This window comes from Salvelinus sp. IW2-2015, linkage group LG33 (genome assembly GCF_002910315.2).
Source record: "Salvelinus sp. IW2-2015 linkage group LG33, ASM291031v2, whole genome shotgun sequence".
Classification (NCBI taxonomy): domain Eukaryota; kingdom Metazoa; phylum Chordata; class Actinopteri; order Salmoniformes; family Salmonidae; genus Salvelinus; species Salvelinus sp. IW2-2015.
In genome coordinates this window covers 12,579,655-12,601,267 of record NC_036872.1, presented here as the reverse complement: position 1 = coordinate 12,601,267, position 21,613 = coordinate 12,579,655, and the positions used below count along the sequence as shown (strand labels likewise).

The window sequence follows — 21,613 nt, the reverse complement described above, 5'->3', positions numbered from 1 at the left end:
CTCCTCTCTGATGAGAGGAAAGAAGGGAAGAGACACACAGGCGAGAGCTGTTTGTGGGAAAGGCAAATAGCTCTGTGGTGCCCGGGTTTTGGCTGCACAAGGGGAGATATAATTTAGGACAATGTATTTTATTGAAGAAAGTAACTAGAAATAATGAATTTAGACTGTACTGTATGTAGAGGGAAAAACCTTTCCACTTAAACTATACATGAGCTAAAACTATGGGTTGCTTCTCTTTCCTCTTTATGCACATTTCTCTTCCTCTGCAGGAGAGTTCCTTGCTTTACTATAACCACATGTTAATTAGTATTGTAGTTAATCCGATATTGAAGAGACCCAAACTGTCAGGTCACATTATAAACAATCGGTCCAATGGTAGTGCGTGTGACATTTTGAGCTGCTATCTCTCCTAGCTAAATGTTCCCTAGGTACTAATTGGCCTACTTTACGCTGTCTTTCTTTGAATTGCTAGTTTTTTATAGTTTGGGATATTGGCCCTGACAAGCGTCATCCTACACTGTATGTGCAAAACTCCACATTTTCTGTACAGGGACAGCAAAAATTTAAATAAATGATTTAACCCTTTGAATTATATCAGTTAATTAAAGACTGTAGCATTGAGGTCTACAGTACCTTCATGGGATATTAAACATCATTTGAAAGGAGAATAAAAGTTCAAACACTTAGCTAGCAGCAAAGTGAGCGTAACTTTTCTCTCCTTTGCATTATTTAAGATGGGCTCCATCATTTTATCAATCTATCGATCTCCCACCAGAAAGATGAAAATTGAAAAATAATGAGGTCGATGAATGCTGTGTAAAGAACATCAATGTATGAAATTTAATTATCTGTGCTGGAAAGAGAAAAAAAAAGGGAGCTGCTGTTTTCTAAAACAAAAAGAGAGCGAAAAAAGAAGCAGTTAATATTTTTCCCTCTCTGCATATTTTAATTACCAGATCAATCATAACTACATACAGCGGTGCTTTCACAAGAGAGGAGAACATTGCAAGTCTAAATGAAAAACAATAGATTTACTTTAAAGGCTTGGCTTCTTTTGAAGTCTAAATAAAAATTCCAGGTACCTTTAGGAGAGCCTTCCTCTGAAAGTTATGATATTTAATTAGTGTGCTTAGATTCTACTGAAAATAAACTTCACAGCCCAACACAATGTGAAATGAAAACTGCAGGATCCAGACAGAGGGAATTAAAATCTCACCACACAGGAGGACTCTGTCTACTGACAGGAGCCCATGTTCCAAATGTGACTGCACTGCAACTGGTTTGATCTCCAGCTGTGTCTCTGTGGTGGACGTAAGAAGACTTTCTCTCCGTCTCTAACTGGTTCTGGTTCTGTGACTGACTGGGTCTGTGACTGACTGTTTCTGTGGCTCAGTGGTTGTTTGGCGAAAATCACAGCATCACAATGTGGAATTGGTGGAGCAGCTCCCCCGTTCCGCCTTTTCCTCCTCACATGGGGTTTTCCTGGTTGTACGAGCGCTGATGTTTATTTCTCCTGGCATGTCCTCGCCGGCGCAGAGCCACCGATTTCACACATTTTTATTGGCTAATTTGACTGTGCTCTTGCCAGGAGCTGAGAGGGTGCCAGCCAGGAGTCAGAGCCTCCCAAGAACACGGCTGCTTTACTCTGCTCTGATCTCAGACTGGGGTGCTTGGGGGAGCCTAACGCCTGTCTCATAACAAGTCAGTTGACTTCGAATATGTCGAGATTTTGGCAATTATCTACTTCCCCAGAACTCTGTATAGCATTTTTATGTCTCTGTGTCCAGTATGAAGGAAGTATGAGGTAATTTCGCGAGCCAACGCTAACTAGCGTTAGCGCAATGACTGGAAGTCTATGGGTATCTGCTACAGTAGCATGCTAGTTAGGAGTTGAGAGGAGTGAATTCCTGTGAGTGTTTCAGAGATCACCTGTTTGTCAAGGGGTGAGTAAGGGAGTGTGAGGGAATGTGAGTGGCTGTCTGTTATGGTGGTAGGAGATTTACAGGGAGAGGATGCACGGGCAGTCTGAGGCCCTGTAAGAGCAGCACAGCACAGACACCTCTGTGTGCGTCCATCCTCAAACATGGCTAACATTTGCACAGTATCGTTACTCAGGCGTGGCGTCTCCGGGGTCAGAGGTTTGTGCTGTCAGGACTATAGAAATTAAACCCAGCACTGCAGAGCAGAATGTGCTGAAACTCATCAATTCCACATGGCTAGAGAGGCAAGTGGCTATTTATAACATCAGCCCCTTCTCTCTCTATACCTGGTGTGAATTCTTATATCTAAACACGCTGCCATAATGATGAATATCTCCAACTGGGATGTGCAGACACGGCATCAGTCAGTATAGGAAAACAAACACGCCATCATATCACAACCGCATCCTCAAGCACAACCCTGAGAGGTGTAATGAGACTAACACTGGGAGGCTGATGGAGGAGGAGGGATTCAAACACAACGGAATCAAATCATCAGTCAAGAAAGAAGAAGATAAGTCAGAGAGAGTCATATCTAAAACTCTGTGTATGCGCTTTGGGTCTTCTTCTGTGGCATGTCCCACACGACTCCCTAGGTCTCTGTGTATGGACTTTTGAATTAGCAGAGCTGCAGCACTAATTATTACCAGTGTCAAAGGAAGCAGAAGAAAGAGATGACTGCTTCCACAGGACAGACTGCATGGGCCGAGGGACATTATATTCCAACCCAATAATTCATGCTTGGAAAAATAAATGAGATTCGACTGAACCTCTTAAACAATACGTGTTTTCTTACTCTACTGGCTACTGTAACTATACTAATGACAGTAATAGAAATGCAGAGAAAATAACTCCACAACAAGGCAGAAGCATGACAAGTACAGTACAGTATGTTCTTAATGGGAGCACTACTGCTGCATCAGGAGGGCTGTGTGTGGAGCGCCACTGGAGATGAGAGGTGGGAGGTCATGTTAAATATGAGCTCCTATTGGTGCTTCGAGCCACACCCTCTCTCCACTAGAGAGGGTGGGCGGAGGGTGTCTCTGGTTTACATGGCTCCTGCAGCCCATTATATTCCCAACAATCGGCCGGAGGTGCGATGTGTGCTGTTCATACCTAATGGCCTGGAGTTCCTGTATGGACCTAGGCTGGCTGGCTGGCTGCTCAATGAGCCTGAGACAGACAGACAGTAGAGGTAGGTGGAGACAGCATTAGAACTGCCTCAGGAACCTGGTACGAGCTCTTGGTGAAAATGGACATGGTAGGGTGTGACAGATCCAGCCAGACAGGGGAGTTGGAAGGGGTCACATCCAGAGATATCTCAGCTACCGTACCTCATTGCATTGTTCTGGAGATGAAATCGTGTTGTTGAATTTTGTGAAGGGGGGGTTATCGCTACCACATTGTGTTTTACTGGACAAAGTCACACTTTCAACACCGTGCCAACCTCACCGTTACAGACACCTACCATGAGATGAGGACTCTACTAACCAACCCAACCCCACCGACCCATGCTGCCCATCCGATCAGCCTATCTGCACCTTATATCCAGCCAATTTAGTTCATGACGAAGATCAGTCTTCATTGAGCTGTTAAAGCGGGAGCATCGCTGCTGCATTTCACAAACGGCGCAGTCCCTCATCTATGAAAGTGCCATAGAGCCCCTCAGACAATTAGGCAGGGAAAAGCTTTACGACCGTTAGCCGCACCGCCGCGGCGCTCTCGCCACCGGCAGCACAGCCAGGAGCGCTGGCTCGGGCAGAAAGGTAATTATAGAACCTCTCGTAATGACATGGAGGAAGCTTGCGTCATAACACGCACAGATTTTTTTATCACAGCGCCATAATTAATTATCATCCTTTACTCTTTGATTCATTCCACTATTCATAACATATTTATACATTCAAGACGAATGATAATTTCCTTCAGGAATTAATCAGAAAGAGGAAGGACTGGTCTCCTCTCGATGGATGATCAAAGACTGTGTGTCTGACTCTCTACCTGGATAGCGACAGTGCAGCCCACTCTGCTCTGTATGGGTTCAGGCTCTGGGTTCAGGCTCTGGGTTCAGGTTCTGGGTTCAGGCTCTGGGTTCAGGTTCTGGGTTCAGGTTCTGGGTTCAGGCTCTGGGTACAGGCTCTGGGTTCAGGCTCTGGGTTCAGGCTCTGGGTTCAGGCTCTGGGTTCAGGTTTCTCGGTTCAGGTTCTGGGTTTCAGTTCTCTGGGTTTCTAGGTTCTGGGGTTCAGGCTCTGGGTTCAGGCTCTGGGTTCAGGCTCTGGGCTCAGGCTCTGGGCTCAGGTTTATGTGCAGGTCTGCAACAGAGGGTGATAGACCGGTGTCTCTGCAGGACATCGCTCTCATATCACCTGATAGACTGGTGTCTCTGCAGACGTCTGAAGTACCTAATATGCCTTGATTGGAAAGGTATTGGAAATTCACATTCGTAACATGCTCATTATGGAGCTTGGATGAAAAACATTCGTAACATGCCATTAATGGAGCTTGGATGAAACACATTCGTAAACATGCTCATTATGGAGCTTGGATGAAAACACATTCGTAACATGCTCATTAATGGAGCTTGGATGAAAACACATTCGTAACATGCTCATTAATGGAGCTTGGATGAAAACACATGTGTAACATGATAAGCAGATATGAATTCATAGATTCCTAATAGAGATGGCTTTATGAACGGCTGTCATTTCTTCACCTCTTACCAGTAAAACCCTTGATGTTGGTGTAGCACCTACCCGGGTGATCAAGTTGCCAATATACACCTGTACAGAATTCTACCAATATATCTGCTATTGACTTGAAGAGATTCAGGATTATCTCCTCTCTGTAAGAGCACTACATTGCATAGCCTACTCCTTACTCCTAGAGAATGAGCGACATTTACTCCACATATCATCACCACAACCTCAGGGTAAGAGATGGCACAGTTAGAAAACAGGTGTCCACCATCCAACCCTCAGTCGGCATTGCATTAATAGCTGTTTGATGTTTTGACGTCTAGTCAGCTCGATTGTACCTTTCTGGCTGATAATGAGGGCCAATAATGATTCCTGAGCTCGAGGGGTTAATGGTATGTAACCGGCAGAGAAGCTAATTACACGTTACAAACTATTTATCAGATTCTCCATCTGCGCAACGCAAGCACCACAACTCTCATTGTGCACGCTAAATTACTCCTCGGATTATTGTAAAGAAAGTTTCCTTAATTAGGAGCCTGGGCTGCTGTTTTCTTACTCTGAGTAGGTTACCAAACGACATCAAGAGAAGAGGGGAAACATTTGATGACTGGATAATTTGGCCTGACATCCCCAACAATTCAAAGCCAGTATCTACAATATCTTGTATCTACAGTATCTAGCTGTATGAAGAAGAACCTCACAGGAATCCACAGGCAACAGATTCCAGAATTCCATCACAGTTTTTTGTTGAGAAGGTGAGTCTTATGGGGGATTTACACTCTAAAATGAGAGAGAGGTGTAAATTGCATCTTGGATCCCATGTAGGCTTGGTGGAGACTGCAATACCGTATAGTCAGATGGCAAGGGAATGTTGTGTGAAAGTTGTGTGAACGGCACATGGAGCTAAATGAGGCTCAGGCCCAGTCCAACAGGCCTCTCTCTCCTGCGATCGGTTATTTGAGAAATAACTCATATCCCCCAGCCCCAAAGGTGTGCCGGAGACCATGGAGACACCTACCATCTCATCTGTCTCTGCAGTAAATTTTATTAAAATTACCTTCATTATAAGACAGTGTTCATTATAAAAACCAAAAACGCTGGTCTCCCAGGGCCCAGTGGATTAATAAGGACAGCGGTGTATTTTAAGCCGTAAACTCAGCTCCTCACTGTCCTTAATCTCCTTCCCACTTCACAAGGCCAAATTAACACCTCTCCCAAGCTCTGACGGGACCTCATTAGCAAACTTCCAGGGAAGAAAGAAAAGAGGAACGAAGGAGAAGAAGGAGGGAAGCGACCAATGACAGCCACCAGCTCTGGGATTAACCCTTTCTGGTGTTTCAGCTCTGTGAAAACTAGGTCGCCGTCGACGTGTTTCTAATCAGTCGCCTGGTTAACGATAATTAGAAGACGAGATCGGACGAGGGATGAGAGAGAAAGTAGGAGGGGTACATTGAAATGAAACAGAAAAGAAATAGAGCCTGTCATGTCACAAACACTTCAAAGGGAGAAACTTCTCTTTTAAAAGTGCCATGATGAGGGTCCAAATACCAAAAGGGATTCCTCTGGGCCACAGCCCCGGGCGAGGAGGGGGGAGCAGATCTCTCAAATATAGACACACACACACACACACACACACACACACACACACACACACGGTGCAGCTGTAGGGGAGCTTTAGTGTATCCCAAAACACACAGCCAAACAAGCTCCTGCAACTACACCTCCTCCTTACTGTATTTCAACCCTGAAGCAGCAGGTATAACTCCCACAGCTTTACTCTAAGGCCTGGCAGATTACTGGTGGGTAAAGTTCACAAGCCTCCACAAGCTGTTTGACATTAAGCAGGAAGGTCAAAGTGTATCAGAAAACACCAGGGGTTTTATTTATGATGATGCATTCTTTTTCTGGCAAAAATGTCCCTTCTGAAAATAGCTGAGAATGACTGTATATACAGTAGGTAGCTAGTACATGTTACTTTAAAATCTGCACATATTGAAGTTCGATGAGAGAGATCCAAAGTAGAAGTGCAGACCTTTCAGTGTTTCTGCATTCAAAATTAGTGCATTTCTACCAAACATACTTTCAATAATCTGTCCGTGTAATTTATAAAGGTGATTTAGCTCTGTCTGAGTTCAATCGTTCTAAAGGTTCTTTAGCCATTTGTGCCAGTGAGGCAGCCAAACCTGACCGCGCACGAAATTCAGTGCACCATCCAAGACATTGCGCTAGTCAGAGAGGAAAATGTGCAGTTTATTAGCTAATCTCATGCTATTCTACACATTTTGGCATGAAGCTGAGAGAAAATGTTGCTGTTTTAAAGCAAATTTCCTGCTATTCTACACGTTTTGCCATGAGGCTGTGAGAACGTTTCGCATTTTTAAAGCTAACTTACTGTAAATATTTTGCATTTTGCCGTGGCTTATGACGTGTTCATATGCGCTATCTGGGGGCGAGGGAGCTTTGGGGACCCAAACCCTAAAACTGTATTATACAATGGGAAGAATGTCCTTTTAAAAAGTCACTAGAGTTGACCGTTTCATAGTCGTTCTACAAAAAAACTACCCCCCCCCCTGCTACAAACATTTCCAGTGGAAGCATTGATACCTTTCTTCCTTCAAAACAGAGGCCTCCTTAATTATCAGCTATCTACTTTATTTACTTCCTAAACATCTATGCTCTCAGTTGTCAAACATCAATAGTGCTCAAATGAATCCCCTAGGTTCATGTTTGCACAATAAAGATACAGGGCACTTTAGATACAGTATTTTGATGTCTCTGCCTTTGTCAATTGAATTACTGTGACTACATTGGCACCAACCTCACATATCAGCAATGACTTCAGACAAAACAGACTGTCATTTTGGCATAGATAATTACAAACCACTTTCAAAAAACATGTAGACTATGATCACACATGAGAACCAGAAAATCCATGCAGAGTGTTATCATATTTAGTGATTCAGCTTTCAGGTTAGTTGAGGAGAGAGAGGTAGACTGGAAACATTATTTGCGGTATCATTTCAATATGCCTCTGCTTTGTGGACCATAACGTAGCTCACAAATGTGATTTATGACCTTGGTTTAATGGCTAGAGCAGAGCCTTGGTAGGTATCAGATGACTTTTTCAATATGGCCACGTCAGAGAGGGCACTGAGAATGCACAATCCAAAACAGGAAATGAGGGCTTGTCTCAGGGAAGAGAATATGAGTAGCCAGATATCTGATCATCTAATGGCAGATAGAGAGCTACTCCACTTTGACAGAAAAGATACCAGTCAATAAGGATCAGATGAAGTGTAACATGAAAACTGGGTCCTTACACATTAATTTCTATCCCGGACCCACCCTATCATCCATCCAAGGCCACAGTTTAATGTGCTGAGTTTTTCGTGTCAGGATGTAGTGGTCATGTTTCTCTAAATCACGTCAAAGCCCCACTTGCAAAACATGGGCAAGGAGAAGTAGACTCACCTGAGCTTGGAAACTCTTGAGGACAGGAGCCACCATCTCCCGGACTTCCTGAATACAGACAAACAGAACAAACGCTTACCATTTTTGAGACACTAGAAGACAATTGCCCTGGTGAGGACAGGGAAAGACTTCTACTGCACTTTGTATTGTAATTTGTCTCAATAGCATTGAATATACTTATACTTGTTATGGACAATTTTAACGAACAACTGCGAAATGTCTAATGGACAACTGTCAAATGTCAAATGCTGTTTGATCCCAGATGTATTTTTCTTTAGCACAAATTCCAGCAGAAGAAGCAACATCTCTGGTTTGGAGTGAAGTGCGAGGGAGGAAGATGAGGAAGGGGGGGTCTTATAAATTGGGAAAAGCTGAGGAGTTTGAGTGAGAGTCTGTAAGTGGGGATTTCCAGCTTGTACTAGCTCCAGCCGCTCCCTTCCTCCTGGCTCTCAGTCAGCCCCCGGTAAGGGGATTGGGCTGCCTGTGGTGACAGCCTGATCCTGCCTTCTGCACCTGTATTATACTGACAAGATTACAGCACACTCTCACACAGGGATAGGGGCTCTGTAGTCTGACTGGGAGATCCCAGGAACCCTGACCCTAGCTATAGGCCACAGGGTTTCATTTAAACCTTAACAGACCTGGAGGAGGGGGGTGGGGTAATGACTGACTTGTCCCAAGCATTGTGCGCCAATGATATACACTAAAGCAGATTTGAAAATAAAATAAAAAATGACAGGCACATATTGTAGGTAAGCGGGGCTCAAACACTGCCAGAGACTGAGAAAGTCAGTCTGCCTAGTGGAGCGGAGACAAGCCGAATGACACGTAGAACTCATGGCAGGGTTGGGAGAAGGCACGGGGCTGGAGGGTGAAAGGGGCAGAAGGGGCACTCACCTCCGGAACATTTCTCTTGAACTCCCGGCTCAGCTCCACCAGGTGCTTGTGGGAGTGCTCGCTCTCTTCCTGTCGCCCCGCCAGCTCAGACGCTATTGAGTTTAGCTCCCTCTATAAACACAGACAAAGAGAGAGAGTTAGAAAAAGAGATGCAGAGAGAGACAGCACTTAGAGAGGCTGCCAACAGTCATACAGTGCAGCTTAAAGTTTACATAAATAAAAATACACTGCTGAATATTAACAATGTAATCCTTCATGATCTTATAGCGGTAATACTTACTGCAAGCCCTGGCCCATAAATAATTAAGCAAAAATAAATCCAATGCCTACAGTAGCAGAAGGCATTTTAGATAATCAGTATTTGAAATAATCAATACGCTTGCAACAACCATGGAACTCCAGTGAGAGAGAGTGGAGAGAGAGAGAGAGAGTGACGAGAGAGAGAGAGAGTGTGTGGAGAAAGAGAGAGGAGAGAAAAGGGAAAAACAAGGCGGAGTCACGTGGGAAGGACCCAATAACCTGACAAATACCCTTATAAACAAATACATGGCTTCCTGGAGAAACGAGGAGCTGATTTCAAGCCCAGACAAGATTCAAACACAAAGCACTGTCCGTTCTTTCTGCCACAATAAACACAGATAACAGTGAAGCCTCTCCCTTATTCAAATCTCTCTTCCACTGCCTTCCTACATCTTTACATTGATGTCAGGTAGGGCTGGGACGGTCATGGAAGTTTAGACGATGGTTAACGCCACCCATAATAACCATTTGAATAGCACTTTGGATTTGAAATTATAATGACTATGGAGGTTAAAGTGCAGACTGTCAGCTTAAATTTGAGGGTATTTTCATCCATATCGGGTGAACTGTTTAGAAATTACAGCACTTTTTGTACATAGTCCCCCCATTTTAAGGGACCAAAAGTATTGGGACAGATTCACTTACACTACATAAAAGTATGTGGATACCCCTTCAAATTAGTGGATTTGGCTATTTCAGCCACACCCGTTGCTGACAGGTGTATAAAATCGAGCACACAGCCATGCAATCTCCATAGACAAACATTGGCAGAGGAATGGCCCGTACTGAAGAGCTGTCATAGGATGCCACCTTTCCAAAAAGTCAGTTCATCAAAATTCTGAACTGCTAGAGTTGCCCTGTTCAACTTTAAGTGCTGGTATTGTGAAGTGGAAACATCTAGGAGCAACAATGGCTCTGCCGCAAAGTGGTAGGCCACACAAGCTCACAGAACCGCCGAGTGCTGAAACGGTTGTCCTCAACCGAGTTACAAACTGCCTCTGGAAGCAACGTCAGCACAATAACTTTTCATCGGAGCTTAATGGGTTTCCAAGCCTAACATCACCATGCACAATGCCAAGCCTCGGCTGGAGTGGTGTAAAGTTTGTCGAAATTGGACTCGGGAGCAGTGGAAACGCATTCTCTGGATTGATGAATCACGCTTCACCATCTGGCAGTCCGGGGGAAGTTTGGGGAAGGCCCTTTCCTGTTTCTACCATGACAATGCCCCTGTGCACAAAGCAAGGTCCATACAGAAATGGTTTGTCGAGATCGGTGTGGAAGAACTTGACTGGCCAGCACATAGCTCTGAACTCAACCCCATCGAAAACCTTTGGGATATATTGTAACGCCAACATCGAGCTATGGCTAATTGCCCAACATCAGTGCTCGACCTCACTAATGCTCTTGTGTGGAAGCAAGTCCCCGCAGCAATGTTCCAACATCTAGTGGAAAGCCTTCCCAGGAAGGTGGAGGCTGTTATAGCAGCAAAGGGGGGACCAACTCCATATTAAAGCCCATGATTGTGGAATGAGATGTTCGACTTTTGGCCATGTAGTGTATACAGTATGTGTATTAAAGTAGTCAGTTTAGTATTTGGTCCCATATTCCTAGTACGGCATGATTACATCAAGTCTGTGATTCCACAAACTTGTTGGATGAATTTGCTCTTTGTTTTGGTTGTGTTCCAGAAAAAGTTGCGCCCAATTGAAATGAATGGTAAATAATGTATTGTGTCATTTTGGTGTAGATTGTATTGTAAATAAGAATAGAATGTGTTTCTAAACACAGTGGATGCAACCATGATTACGGATAGTTGTGAACAATGACACAACTATCATACCCCGCTAATCTCTCACCATTACAATAACAGGGGAGGTTAGCATATTTTGGGGGTATGCTGTTATACCTCTGTAACTTTCTCACTCCTCATTACTCACGGTTTATTCAGGATTATCCATAATCATTCTAGCATCCACATTAACATAGAAGTGTTTAGAAACATATTCTATTCTTATTTACAATAAAAGTGACTCTAAAATGGTAATCCAAAGTGATTAGAGTACAGAGCCAAAACAACAACAAAATTGTCATGGGCTCTCAACTGACATTACAATCATTTTTTTAAATCAAATCTTATTTGTCACATGCGCCGAATACAACAGGTGTAGTACGCACAGTGAAATACTTACTTACAAGCCCTTAACCTTAAACCTTAAAAAAGTTTAAGTATTTACTAAAATATTTTTTTTTTAAAGAAGAAAGAGAACAAATAATTAAGGAGCAACAATAAAAGAACAGTAGTGAGGCTACATACAGGGAGTACCGGTACAGAGTCAATGTGCGGGGGCACCGGTTAGTCGAGGTAATTGAGATAATATGTAGATGTAGGTAGAGGTAAAGTGACTATGCATAGATAATAAACAGAGAGTAGCAGCAGCGTAAAAAGGGGGGGGGGGGACAATGCAAATAGGCCGGGTAGACATTTGATTAGCTGTTCAGGAGTCTTATACTTTGGGGTAGAAGCTGTTAAGAAGCCTTTTGGACCTAGACTTGGCGCTCCGGTACCGCTTGCCGTGCAGTAGCAGAGAGAACAGTCTATGACTTGGGTGGCTGGAGTCTTTGACAATTTTTAGGGCCTTCCTCTGACACCGCCTGGTATAGAGGTCGTGGACGGCAGGAAGCTTGGCCCCAGTGATGTACTGGGCCGTACACACTACCCTCTGTAGTACCCTGCAGTCAGAGGCCGAGCAGTTGCCATACCAGTCAGGATGTTCTCGATGGTGCAGCTGTTTTCAGGATTTGAGGATCCATGCCAAATCGTTTCAGTCCCCTGAGGGGGAATAGACATTGTCGTGCCCTCTTCACGACTGTCTTAGTGTGTTTGGTCCATGATAGTTTGTTGGTGATGTAGACACCAAGGAACGTGAAGCTCTTAACCTGCTCCCCTACAGCCCTATCAATGAGAATGGGGGCGTGCTCGGTTCTCCTTTTTCTGTAGTCCACAATCATCTCCTTTGTCTTGATCACGTTGAGGGAGAGGTTGTTATCCTGGCACCACACTGCCAGGTCTCTGACCTCCTCCCTATAGGCGGTCTCATCGTTGTCGGTGACCAGGCCTACCACTACTGTGTCATCTGCAAACTTAATGATGGTGTTGGAGTCGTGCTTGGCATGCAGTCATGGGTGAACAGGGAGTACAGGAGGGGACTGTGCACGCACCCCTGAGGGGCCCCTGTGTTGAGGATCAGCCTGGCAGATGTGTTGTTACCTACCCTTACCACCTGGGGGGCGGCCCGTCACTCCAGGATCCAGTTGCAGAGGGAGGTGTTAAGTCCCAGGGTCCTTAGCTTAATGATGAGCTTTGAGGGCACTATGGTGTTGAACGCTGAATTGTATTCAATGAATAACATTCTCACGTAGGTGTTCCTTTTGTCCAGGTGGGAAAGGGCAGTGTGGAGTGCAACAGAGATTGCATCATCTGTGGATCTGTTGGAGCGGTATGCAAACGCCTGGTTATGAGTGGTTATTTTATTTTCATGACGATCTGCATCCATAACCGTCGGTGCAAATATTGTTCACTAAAATGTTCCCCATTAGCAGGTAGCCTAGCGGTTCAGAGCATTGGCCCAGTAGCCGAAAGGTTGCTGGTTAAAATCCCAGAGCCGGAAAGGTGTAAAAATCTGCCGTTCTGCCCTTGAGCAAGGCAGTTAACCCCCAACAACAACTGCTCTCCGGGCACAGTTGATTAAGGCCCCTCTGATTCAGAGGGGTTGGGTTAAATGCAGAAGACACATTTCGGTTGAATGCATTCAGTTGTGCAACTGACCGGGTATCCCCTTTCCCTAGTGTAACAAATCATGCCTGAATAACAATTCGTATTGTTTGAATATATGATATCAAATAGATCCTTCAATACCTGGTGATACAGTACTTGCATGTTGTTAGAACTAAAACTCCACCCTATCAACATCCAAAGCGATTCATACTAGCCTCAACATACCACATGCCATCCACAAATTCAACTGACCAATCATCCAATTTCCAGCTCCAAAAAAAACACATCTCAAATCTTCCTAGATTACAAGTCTCCACTGAGCCAAACAACATTTGTCCCTCTTCAATCCCATCTCTTTTCCTCTCCTCTTGGACTGGTTTTATTTGATGAAGGTATTCCCTTGTAACTGCTGGCATACAATATAAAACTGGAGTGGGGGATTCAATTACCACAGTGAATTTATATATGCTGGAAAATTCAATTGACTGTGTTTTAATTAATCTCCAGTCTTACTTAAAGGCAATTTAATAAATTATCACGAGCCAAAAAAGAGAGAGAAAACCTAGGGATAAAACTCTAGTTCCATATTTGAAACATTTAACTTATTCTACTTATTCCCAGTGAAGGCATTTTAACCCTGCAATTTGATCACATCTTGATGTAATTAGATTCCTGTATTGGTCCTTGAAAAGAGGCCATCTTTCCCTCTCCAAAACCAGCGACAGAATGCTCCCATTGACGAGTCTTATTTGATATCCCTTGGTGACAATTGTGCCTTTGTTCAAAACAGTCCTTTGCCTCAGGACTTTCTCCAAGAGTCCGAATGGATTACACTCCCCTTGGCCCATCCCTTTCTAACCCATCTACAGTGCCTTCAGAAAGTATTCATACCCCTTGACGTATTCCACATTTTGTTGTGGTACAAGCTGAATACAAAATGGATTAAATATATTTTTTCTCATCCATCGACATCCATAGTGAAAGTGAAAACAAGTTTTTAGAAATGTTTGTACATTTATTGAAAATGAAATACAATAATATTTAATTTACAGTACATACAGTAAGTATTCAACCCCCTGAGTCAATACATGTTAGAATCACCTTTGACAGCGATTACAGCTGAGAGTCTTTCCGGGTAAGTCTCCAAGAGCTTTGCACACCTGGATTTCACAAAATTTGCACATTATTATTTGTAAAATTCATCAAGCTCTGTCAAGTTGGTTGTTGATCATTACCAGACAATACTTATATTTGGCCTTGTGTTTTAGGTAATTGTCCTGCTGAAAGGTGAATGTCTCTCCCAGTTTCTGTTGGAAAGCAGACTGAACCAGGTTTTCCTCTAGGATTTTGCCTGTGCTTAGCTATATTCCATTTATTTTTATCCCAAAAAAACTCCCTAGTCCTTGCCAATGACAAGCATACACATAACATGATGCAGCCACCACCATGCTTGAAAATATGGAGAGTGGTACTCAGTGATGTGTTGTGTTGGATTTGTCCCAAACATAACACTTTGTATTTAGGACATAAAGTTAATTTCTATGCCACATTTTTTGCAGTTTTACTTTAGTAACTTAACATGCAAACAGAATGCATGTTTTGGAATATTTTTATTCTGTACAGACTTCCTTCTTTTCACTCCACTATTTAGGTTAGTTTTGTGGAGTAACTACAGTCTTGTTGACTACAATCGGTTTTCTCCTATCACAGCCATTAAACTCTGTAACTGTTTTAAAGTCACCATTGGCCTCATTTTGAAATCCCTGATTGGTTTCCTTCCTCTCCGACAACTGAGTTAGGAAGGACACCTGTATCTTTGAGGTAACTGGATGTATTGATACACCATCCAAAGTGTAATTAATAACTTCATCATGCTCAAAGGGATATTCAATGTCTGTTTTTGTATTTTTACCCATCTACCAATAGGTGCCCTTCTTTGCGAGGCATTGGAAAACCTCCCTGATCTTTGTGGTTGAATCTGTGTTTGAAATTCACTGCTCGACTGAGGGACCTTACAGATAATTGTATGTGTGGGGCACAGAGATGAGGCAGTCATTAAAAAATCATGTTAAACACTATTATTTCACAAAGAGTGAGTCCATGCAACTTATTATGAAACGTGTTAAGCAAATGTTTACTCCTGAACTTATTTAGGCTTGCCATATCAAAGGGGTTGAATACTTATTGACTAAAGATATTTCAGCTTTTCATTTTTTTTCTAAAAACATAATTCCACTTCGATATGGCAAGTGACACAAAATCTCAATTTAATCAATTTTAAGTGCAGGCTGTAACACAACAAAATGTGGAAAAAGTCAAGGGGTGTTAATACTTTTAAAAGGCATATTGGAGATTGGGAATCCTGATGATTACGGCAAAACCAAGAATTGTATTTTTGTAAGAAACGTATTCCTATTTGGTTCCCGACTGCCTGCACTCCTACAAACTAGTCACTGTTCGTCAGTCAGCCATTCTACCACATCTTGAATTAGATTTTTCTGAGATTTGAGACTTGGCTGTGAGGAGTGGGCTAACCTCCAACAGATTCAAGCAGCTCTAGACCACCAGCTAATTTGGCTGAGAGAGAATCCTGGTAGAAGTGGCTTTGTGTGGATTATAGTGCTGATTCTGAAAAGGCCCAGTGCTTGCTTCATTGACGAAGAGGCTGTAAAGTAAAGAAAATCACATTGATGCCTCATTCAGTCAAGTTGACAACCATTTCTGGTCCTGCTTCACATGAACAGTCCAACAACATATATATAGTATTTACATGGTAGTTGTGGGTATTTTGTAAGAGACTGTATAGCAGTGTTTGCAGTATGCTCAAAGTCCATTCCATGTTAATTAATTGCAAAAGTGGAAGCATCAGTCTACAGTGTTGGACAAGGAATGTAAAACTTCTAAAAACGTATCAAATGGCATCATAGCAGAGCATTTCTTTTGATTGCATCTTACATATACCAGTGAGGAACAGACTTCTGTGTCCATTCAGTTGTAAGTAAGTTCACCAATGAGAACAGTGAATACTCCCATGGGAGTAAAACAACAATAGCTAGTTCCCTGGCCTTTCTGAAAAAGCTGGGCAACAGCACATCAAATAAAACCTGGTGTCTGTCCACTTTCTTGAAGGGAACTGAAGCAGAACATTTTGTTTGCCTGTTTGGTTTTCTTGAAGAGACGGATGATGGAGCAACTATACAACATAGTGTACTTCAAGTCTCTTGAACCAAAATACTTCAGAAAAGATTTTCACCGCACTAATCAAATCTGATCCATTTCAACTTGAGCTTTGGGCAACTTTGAGATCTCTGAAAAGATTCACTTATCCATCTCCATGATGCTAAGCTTGTATCTGCATGGAGAATCCAAAACAACAACACACACAAATCTAGAGGTCCTATACTCCTGATTGCCTACATTGAAAATAGGGGGAGTAAGCAAGTTCCATTCCCTAGGCAAAGAAGAATTTCCCAGTAATCGTTTGACAGGTTTTTAAAAAGGCGATCGGGACCGAATTTTCAGTGTGTAGCAGTCAGGTCAATACCGAGCTCCTGTCATTAAGCCTCTGCCAGTCAAACATCCAGCCGTAATTGATGAGTTTCCTCTGGGGAGGGCGGAGCTGTCGCTGGGGTGGGGAGGTGTAGGGAGGGGGGGGGGGGTATTTGGAGGAAGAGGGGGGTAAGGGGGGATGCTGAGCAGGCCGGTCCAGAGGGAGGGAGTGATGGGGAGGCCCAGGCTGGGCCCTGCTGAGAACAGCATCTGTGGAGGAGCCGTCACATGTCTTGACAGACAGCCAGTCACACAGCATTGAGCGGGTCAGGTATTTATGTATATGTGTGTTGTGTTGCAGAAAAGACTGCAGGGAGTGGTCTCATTGGACCCAACGGAGGGAGAGGAAAAACAAGACAAGCAAAATGATGGGTAATGGTGATAACAAAGCAGTGGAGAGATGATCTCAGGAATATAATGCGTTTGGTACTAGAATATATCGACAATGCTATGAAACACATCCCCATTGGACCATTGCCAGCATTGATGTTAGCCATTAGAAATAGTATGAATATTTATTAAAGCTTGTTAGTCCATCAATCCCACTCCAAATAATTTACATCCACTGACGTTAGTCTATAAAAACATTCAATACATAAAATACATACAACAACAGTAGCGTGTGAGAAGCGTAGAAAATGTTTTCTGTGAAAATGTGAAGCCACTATATTGTAGAACAGCAGCCTACATTTGACATTGATTCATTAAAGCTACTCCTCTTGATTACATCTGTGGTTGTACGCTGTTTTTTGGCCTTCCACAAAGACAAAACATGGTGGAAGATGTTGACAACTGGTAAAAAAACGACTAAGATGTTGCAATATAGGTTAGACTGAGTCACAATCACTATATTGCGTAGTGGGCTTGGACAGCACAAATTAAATAGGAAAATAATCGGGCAGGGAGGAAAGAGGGGAAAATGCAAATGGAGGTATTCTTTTTCTTTTTGTATCCCATCTAATTGCAATCATAGGCAGATGTCTGAAAGTGCGACAGTATCAGCAGAATTGCTGCTGAGAGCACAGAATCTTTGTCTAAAAATAATCAGACATTCTGTGTGCTGCTGTTTGTTATAATGGTAATCGATGCTGGAGGCTTTGAATTCCATCAATTTATAGATCCACTCTGTTCTGCCTGGTGACTTTACTACATCACAACCCCCACTGCATACGCACACCAAGAGAGAATCAAGCACACACATACACACTGCATGCAAGCTCACACACAAAAGAGCACACACACAAACACAGACACATGCACACAGTGGTCGTAGCAAGGCAGCACAGGGGCCAGTGTGTGATTCAGATGAGTGTAGTTTCCTTTCATACATTCCTTATCACCTCCTATTCTCTGTAAGACACCAGAGTCCATAGCCGTCTCAGATTTGCCCTGCATCTCAGACGCCACATTTGAAAGGGGGATCGATCAATAAATCAAATCACCACAATCAATGGCCCCGATCACTGCAGTCTAGTCTGGTCTCAACGTTATTACTGGCACCCCCCAGCCGCTGAGGGGCGGAGAAAAAAGAAAAACAAGGCTGGGGAGGGAGAGGGGGTTCAGGGCAGGCAGAGCCTCGGCTGGCTGGCTTCTGTCCATATGAAAGATGGAAGATGATCCCTTATCTGGCTTCTCTCCCTGGGCTGACCGACCGACCGACCGACCGACCGACAGGCAAGCAGCTTGTTGTGGATGGTTGGCCCAGACTTGCAGACACAGAGGTAGCCGGGAGGGAGGGGCTGTTGACTGACCTCTGTGACCTGACCCTGGGAACTTCAACCTCCCCCAAACACACTCTGACAGGGCAGCTATCACCTGGCTGCTTCCTCCCTGCATCTGTCTCTCTCTACATCTCTAGACCACTGTCTACTATAGTACCTCTCTGTTCATTCAGCTTGGCTGGAGCTGCTCTCCTTTCCACTAATCCACTCTCCACTGTGTTCAGACCATAAGGTAGTGATTGGTACCAGTGTCCACTGTGTTCAGACCATAAGGTAATGATTGGTACCAGAGTGTCCACTGTGTTCAGACCATAAGGTAGTGATTGGTACCAGTGTCCACTGTGTTCAGACCATAAGGTAGTGATTGGTACCAGAGTGTCCAGTGTGTTCAGACCATAAGGTAGTGATTGGTACCAGAGTGTCCACTGTGTTCAGACCATAAGGTAGTGATTGGTACCAGAGTGTCCACTGTGTTCAGACCAATCACTACTGTGACCTGTATGCTCTCGTTGACTGGCCCTCGCTTCATACTCGCCGCCAAACCCACTGGCTCCAGGTCATCTATAGGTCTTTGCTAGGTAAAGCCCCATCTTATCTCAGCTCACTGGTCACCATAGCAGCACCCACCCGTAGCACGCGCTCCAGCAGGTGTATCTCACTGGTCATCCCCAAAGCCAATTCCTCCTTTGGCTGCATTTCCTTCCAGTTCTCTGCTGCCAATGACTGGAACGAACTGCAAAAATCACTGAAGCTGGAGACTCATATCTCCCTCACTAGCTTTAAGCACCAGTTGTCAGAGCAGCTCACAGATCACTGCACCTGTACATAGCCCATCTGTAAATAGCCCATCCAACTACCTCATCCCCATAGTGTATTTATTTATTTATCTTGCTCCTTTGCACCCCAGTATCTCTACTTGCACATTCCCAGTATCTCTACTTGCACATCTTCTGCACATCTATCACTCCAGTGTTTAATTGGTATATTGTAATTACTTCGCCACTATGGCCTATTTATTGCCTTACCTCCCTTATCTTACCTCATTTGCACACACTGTATATAGACTTTTTCTACTGTATTATTGACTCTATGTTTGTTTATTCTATGTGTAATTCTGTGTTATTGTATGTGTAGAACTGCTTTGCTTTATCTTGGCCAGGTCGCAGTTGTAAATGAGAACTTGTTCTCAACTAGCCTACCTGGTTAAATAAAGGTGAAATAAAATTCAAATAAGGTAGTGATTGGTACCAGTGTCCACTGTGCAGCTAGTAGTACAGTACATACAAATTAGAAATTGGTGGTGCTGTGCAGTTTGTGTAGGCTCAACTCCGAAAATCTAATTTTATTTTGACACCTTTCTAAACCTTGGACTAGTAAACCTGATAAATCATCCACAATAATTAATCCCCAGTCAGTCAGGCTGTCTTCAAACAGCATGCTAAATCTTACAAAGAGGATGAGAGACACGTGAGCGTTACAGCCATCAGCAAAAGGTGTGACTGGTGTTGTCAGACATTATTAGTCATACCCAGCTTCATTTAGGGACTTTTAGCGCCTGATGCACCAAAGCACATCGGCCAGTCAACGGTTCTCTCTCTTTTTAAACACATGCGCAAGCATGCACACACAACCTCTGATAAAACAGGAAAACACATTACCAATATGGTCTTCTTAATACAAACAACCTAGCTAGGCTCAGCACCTTCAAAATTCAAACAAATAAAAACTACAGCCCTAACATAGCCCCTCCACTGAATCTAAAAGGAATCATAGGGATGTATTTAAATGTGCTCCAATTAGAACCTTCAAACAGCTATCTATGAATGGACATTCTAAATGAACGGCCAATTAGAAGAGCTTATTTATCATCATTAACCAGGCCATTGTTCTCGTCATCTCCAAGTCTGTGGTTACAATCAGAATGTCTTGTCATACTGTAATACATGGCCACTGACTGATTAGACGTTCCCTGGATTCATTAGCAAGTCGGGAGGTTGAAACCTGAGTGAAAACATTATAACCTCAACAGGCCAGCAGGTAAAATAGAGACTGGATGTGAATGATAAAAGATTTGGCTCACAATGTCGAAGGATAAAAACGTTAAATAAATAAATATATATATACACACACACATACATATATACACACACACACACACACACACACACACACACACACACACACACACACACACACACACACACACACACACACACACACACACACACACAGTATATATAAATAATGAATGATGCTCTACAATGATTGTTTTCCTTTGAATGGACTGCGATGGACTGTTTCTTTGTCAGAAACCAACCACTCATTTCAGCATGAGGAGAAGAGAACACTTGGTAAAGTTGTACAGATCGAGTCATCACCATCATCACCACGTTGGCCCACTTTTCACCAAAAACGACTATAGTGGAGCAGTGCAACATAGACAACCTGCGATTGACATTTTCTTAAGACAGAATAAACAATCTGTTCGTTCTCAGGTGTGCTGATCTTCCTCTTGTTTTTGTTGTTTTCTTCCCCCTATTCCCTCCATTTTCCCTTGTCGATTGCAGGAAGATCAAAGCGCCGCCACCGGAAGAATCTGAATATTTCAGGTGAGGAGAGATGGCTGCGTTTCACACCACCTGTGTAGCGCTAGCGCTGAGAGACTAGTCCCTCCTCTCTCTCTCACACTCTGTTCCAGGGGCCCCTGGGGGTCCGGCGACATGAACCAGGCCACCTGTCTGAGAGAAAGAGGCTCCTTTATTCTCTCTCACCCCATCTCCCTCTCTCCCAGAAATAAATGTATTTAAATAGAACGGTGAGAGTGGGAATACAACCTGGGCTGACAACAAGCGGTGGAAAGCTTCGAGTGCTGCTGTCAAAGGCTGCGAGACCCAGCAGACAAGTTATCATACTGTGAAATGTGAACAGCCATTTGTAATGACAATTTACACATGAATGGGATTTCTTTGTGAGATTTGCAATAGGAAAACTATTTATAGACTTGCGATAGCATGGTAGATTGCTTTGGTGAACACAGTAACTTTCATCATGTAGGCCTAAATGAAAATAACTTCCTGTATCAAAGGAAATACTGGAAAAAGAGCCACCCAGTGCAGCTTAATCTTCAGTACATACTGTACAGTACTGTACTGATCTCAGGGAGGGCAAAGTGTTTTTTTGTAAGATGCTGCACATTCCCAGAGCAGCCATTTCTGACTCACAGCA

The 21,613-nt window shown here is 43.5% G+C and overlaps 1 protein-coding gene across 5 annotated transcripts in view; it reads right to left on the bottom strand.

Moving 5' to 3' along the window:
* Positions 1 to 21,613, bottom strand: part of cux2b (cut-like homeobox 2b) — a 130,641-nt gene that overhangs the window by 65,331 nt on the left and 43,697 nt on the right. For all 5 annotated transcript variants that reach the window (XM_023978985.3, XM_023978981.2, XM_023978983.2 and 2 more), the window contains exons 2-3: positions 9,044 to 9,154; positions 8,147 to 8,194 (exon numbers count right to left, since the gene is read on the bottom strand). In XM_023978985.3, coding sequence (XP_023834753.1) covers positions 8,147 to 8,194; positions 9,044 to 9,154 — 159 coding nt within the window. The remainder of the gene's footprint in view (positions 1 to 8,146; positions 8,195 to 9,043; positions 9,155 to 21,613) is intronic.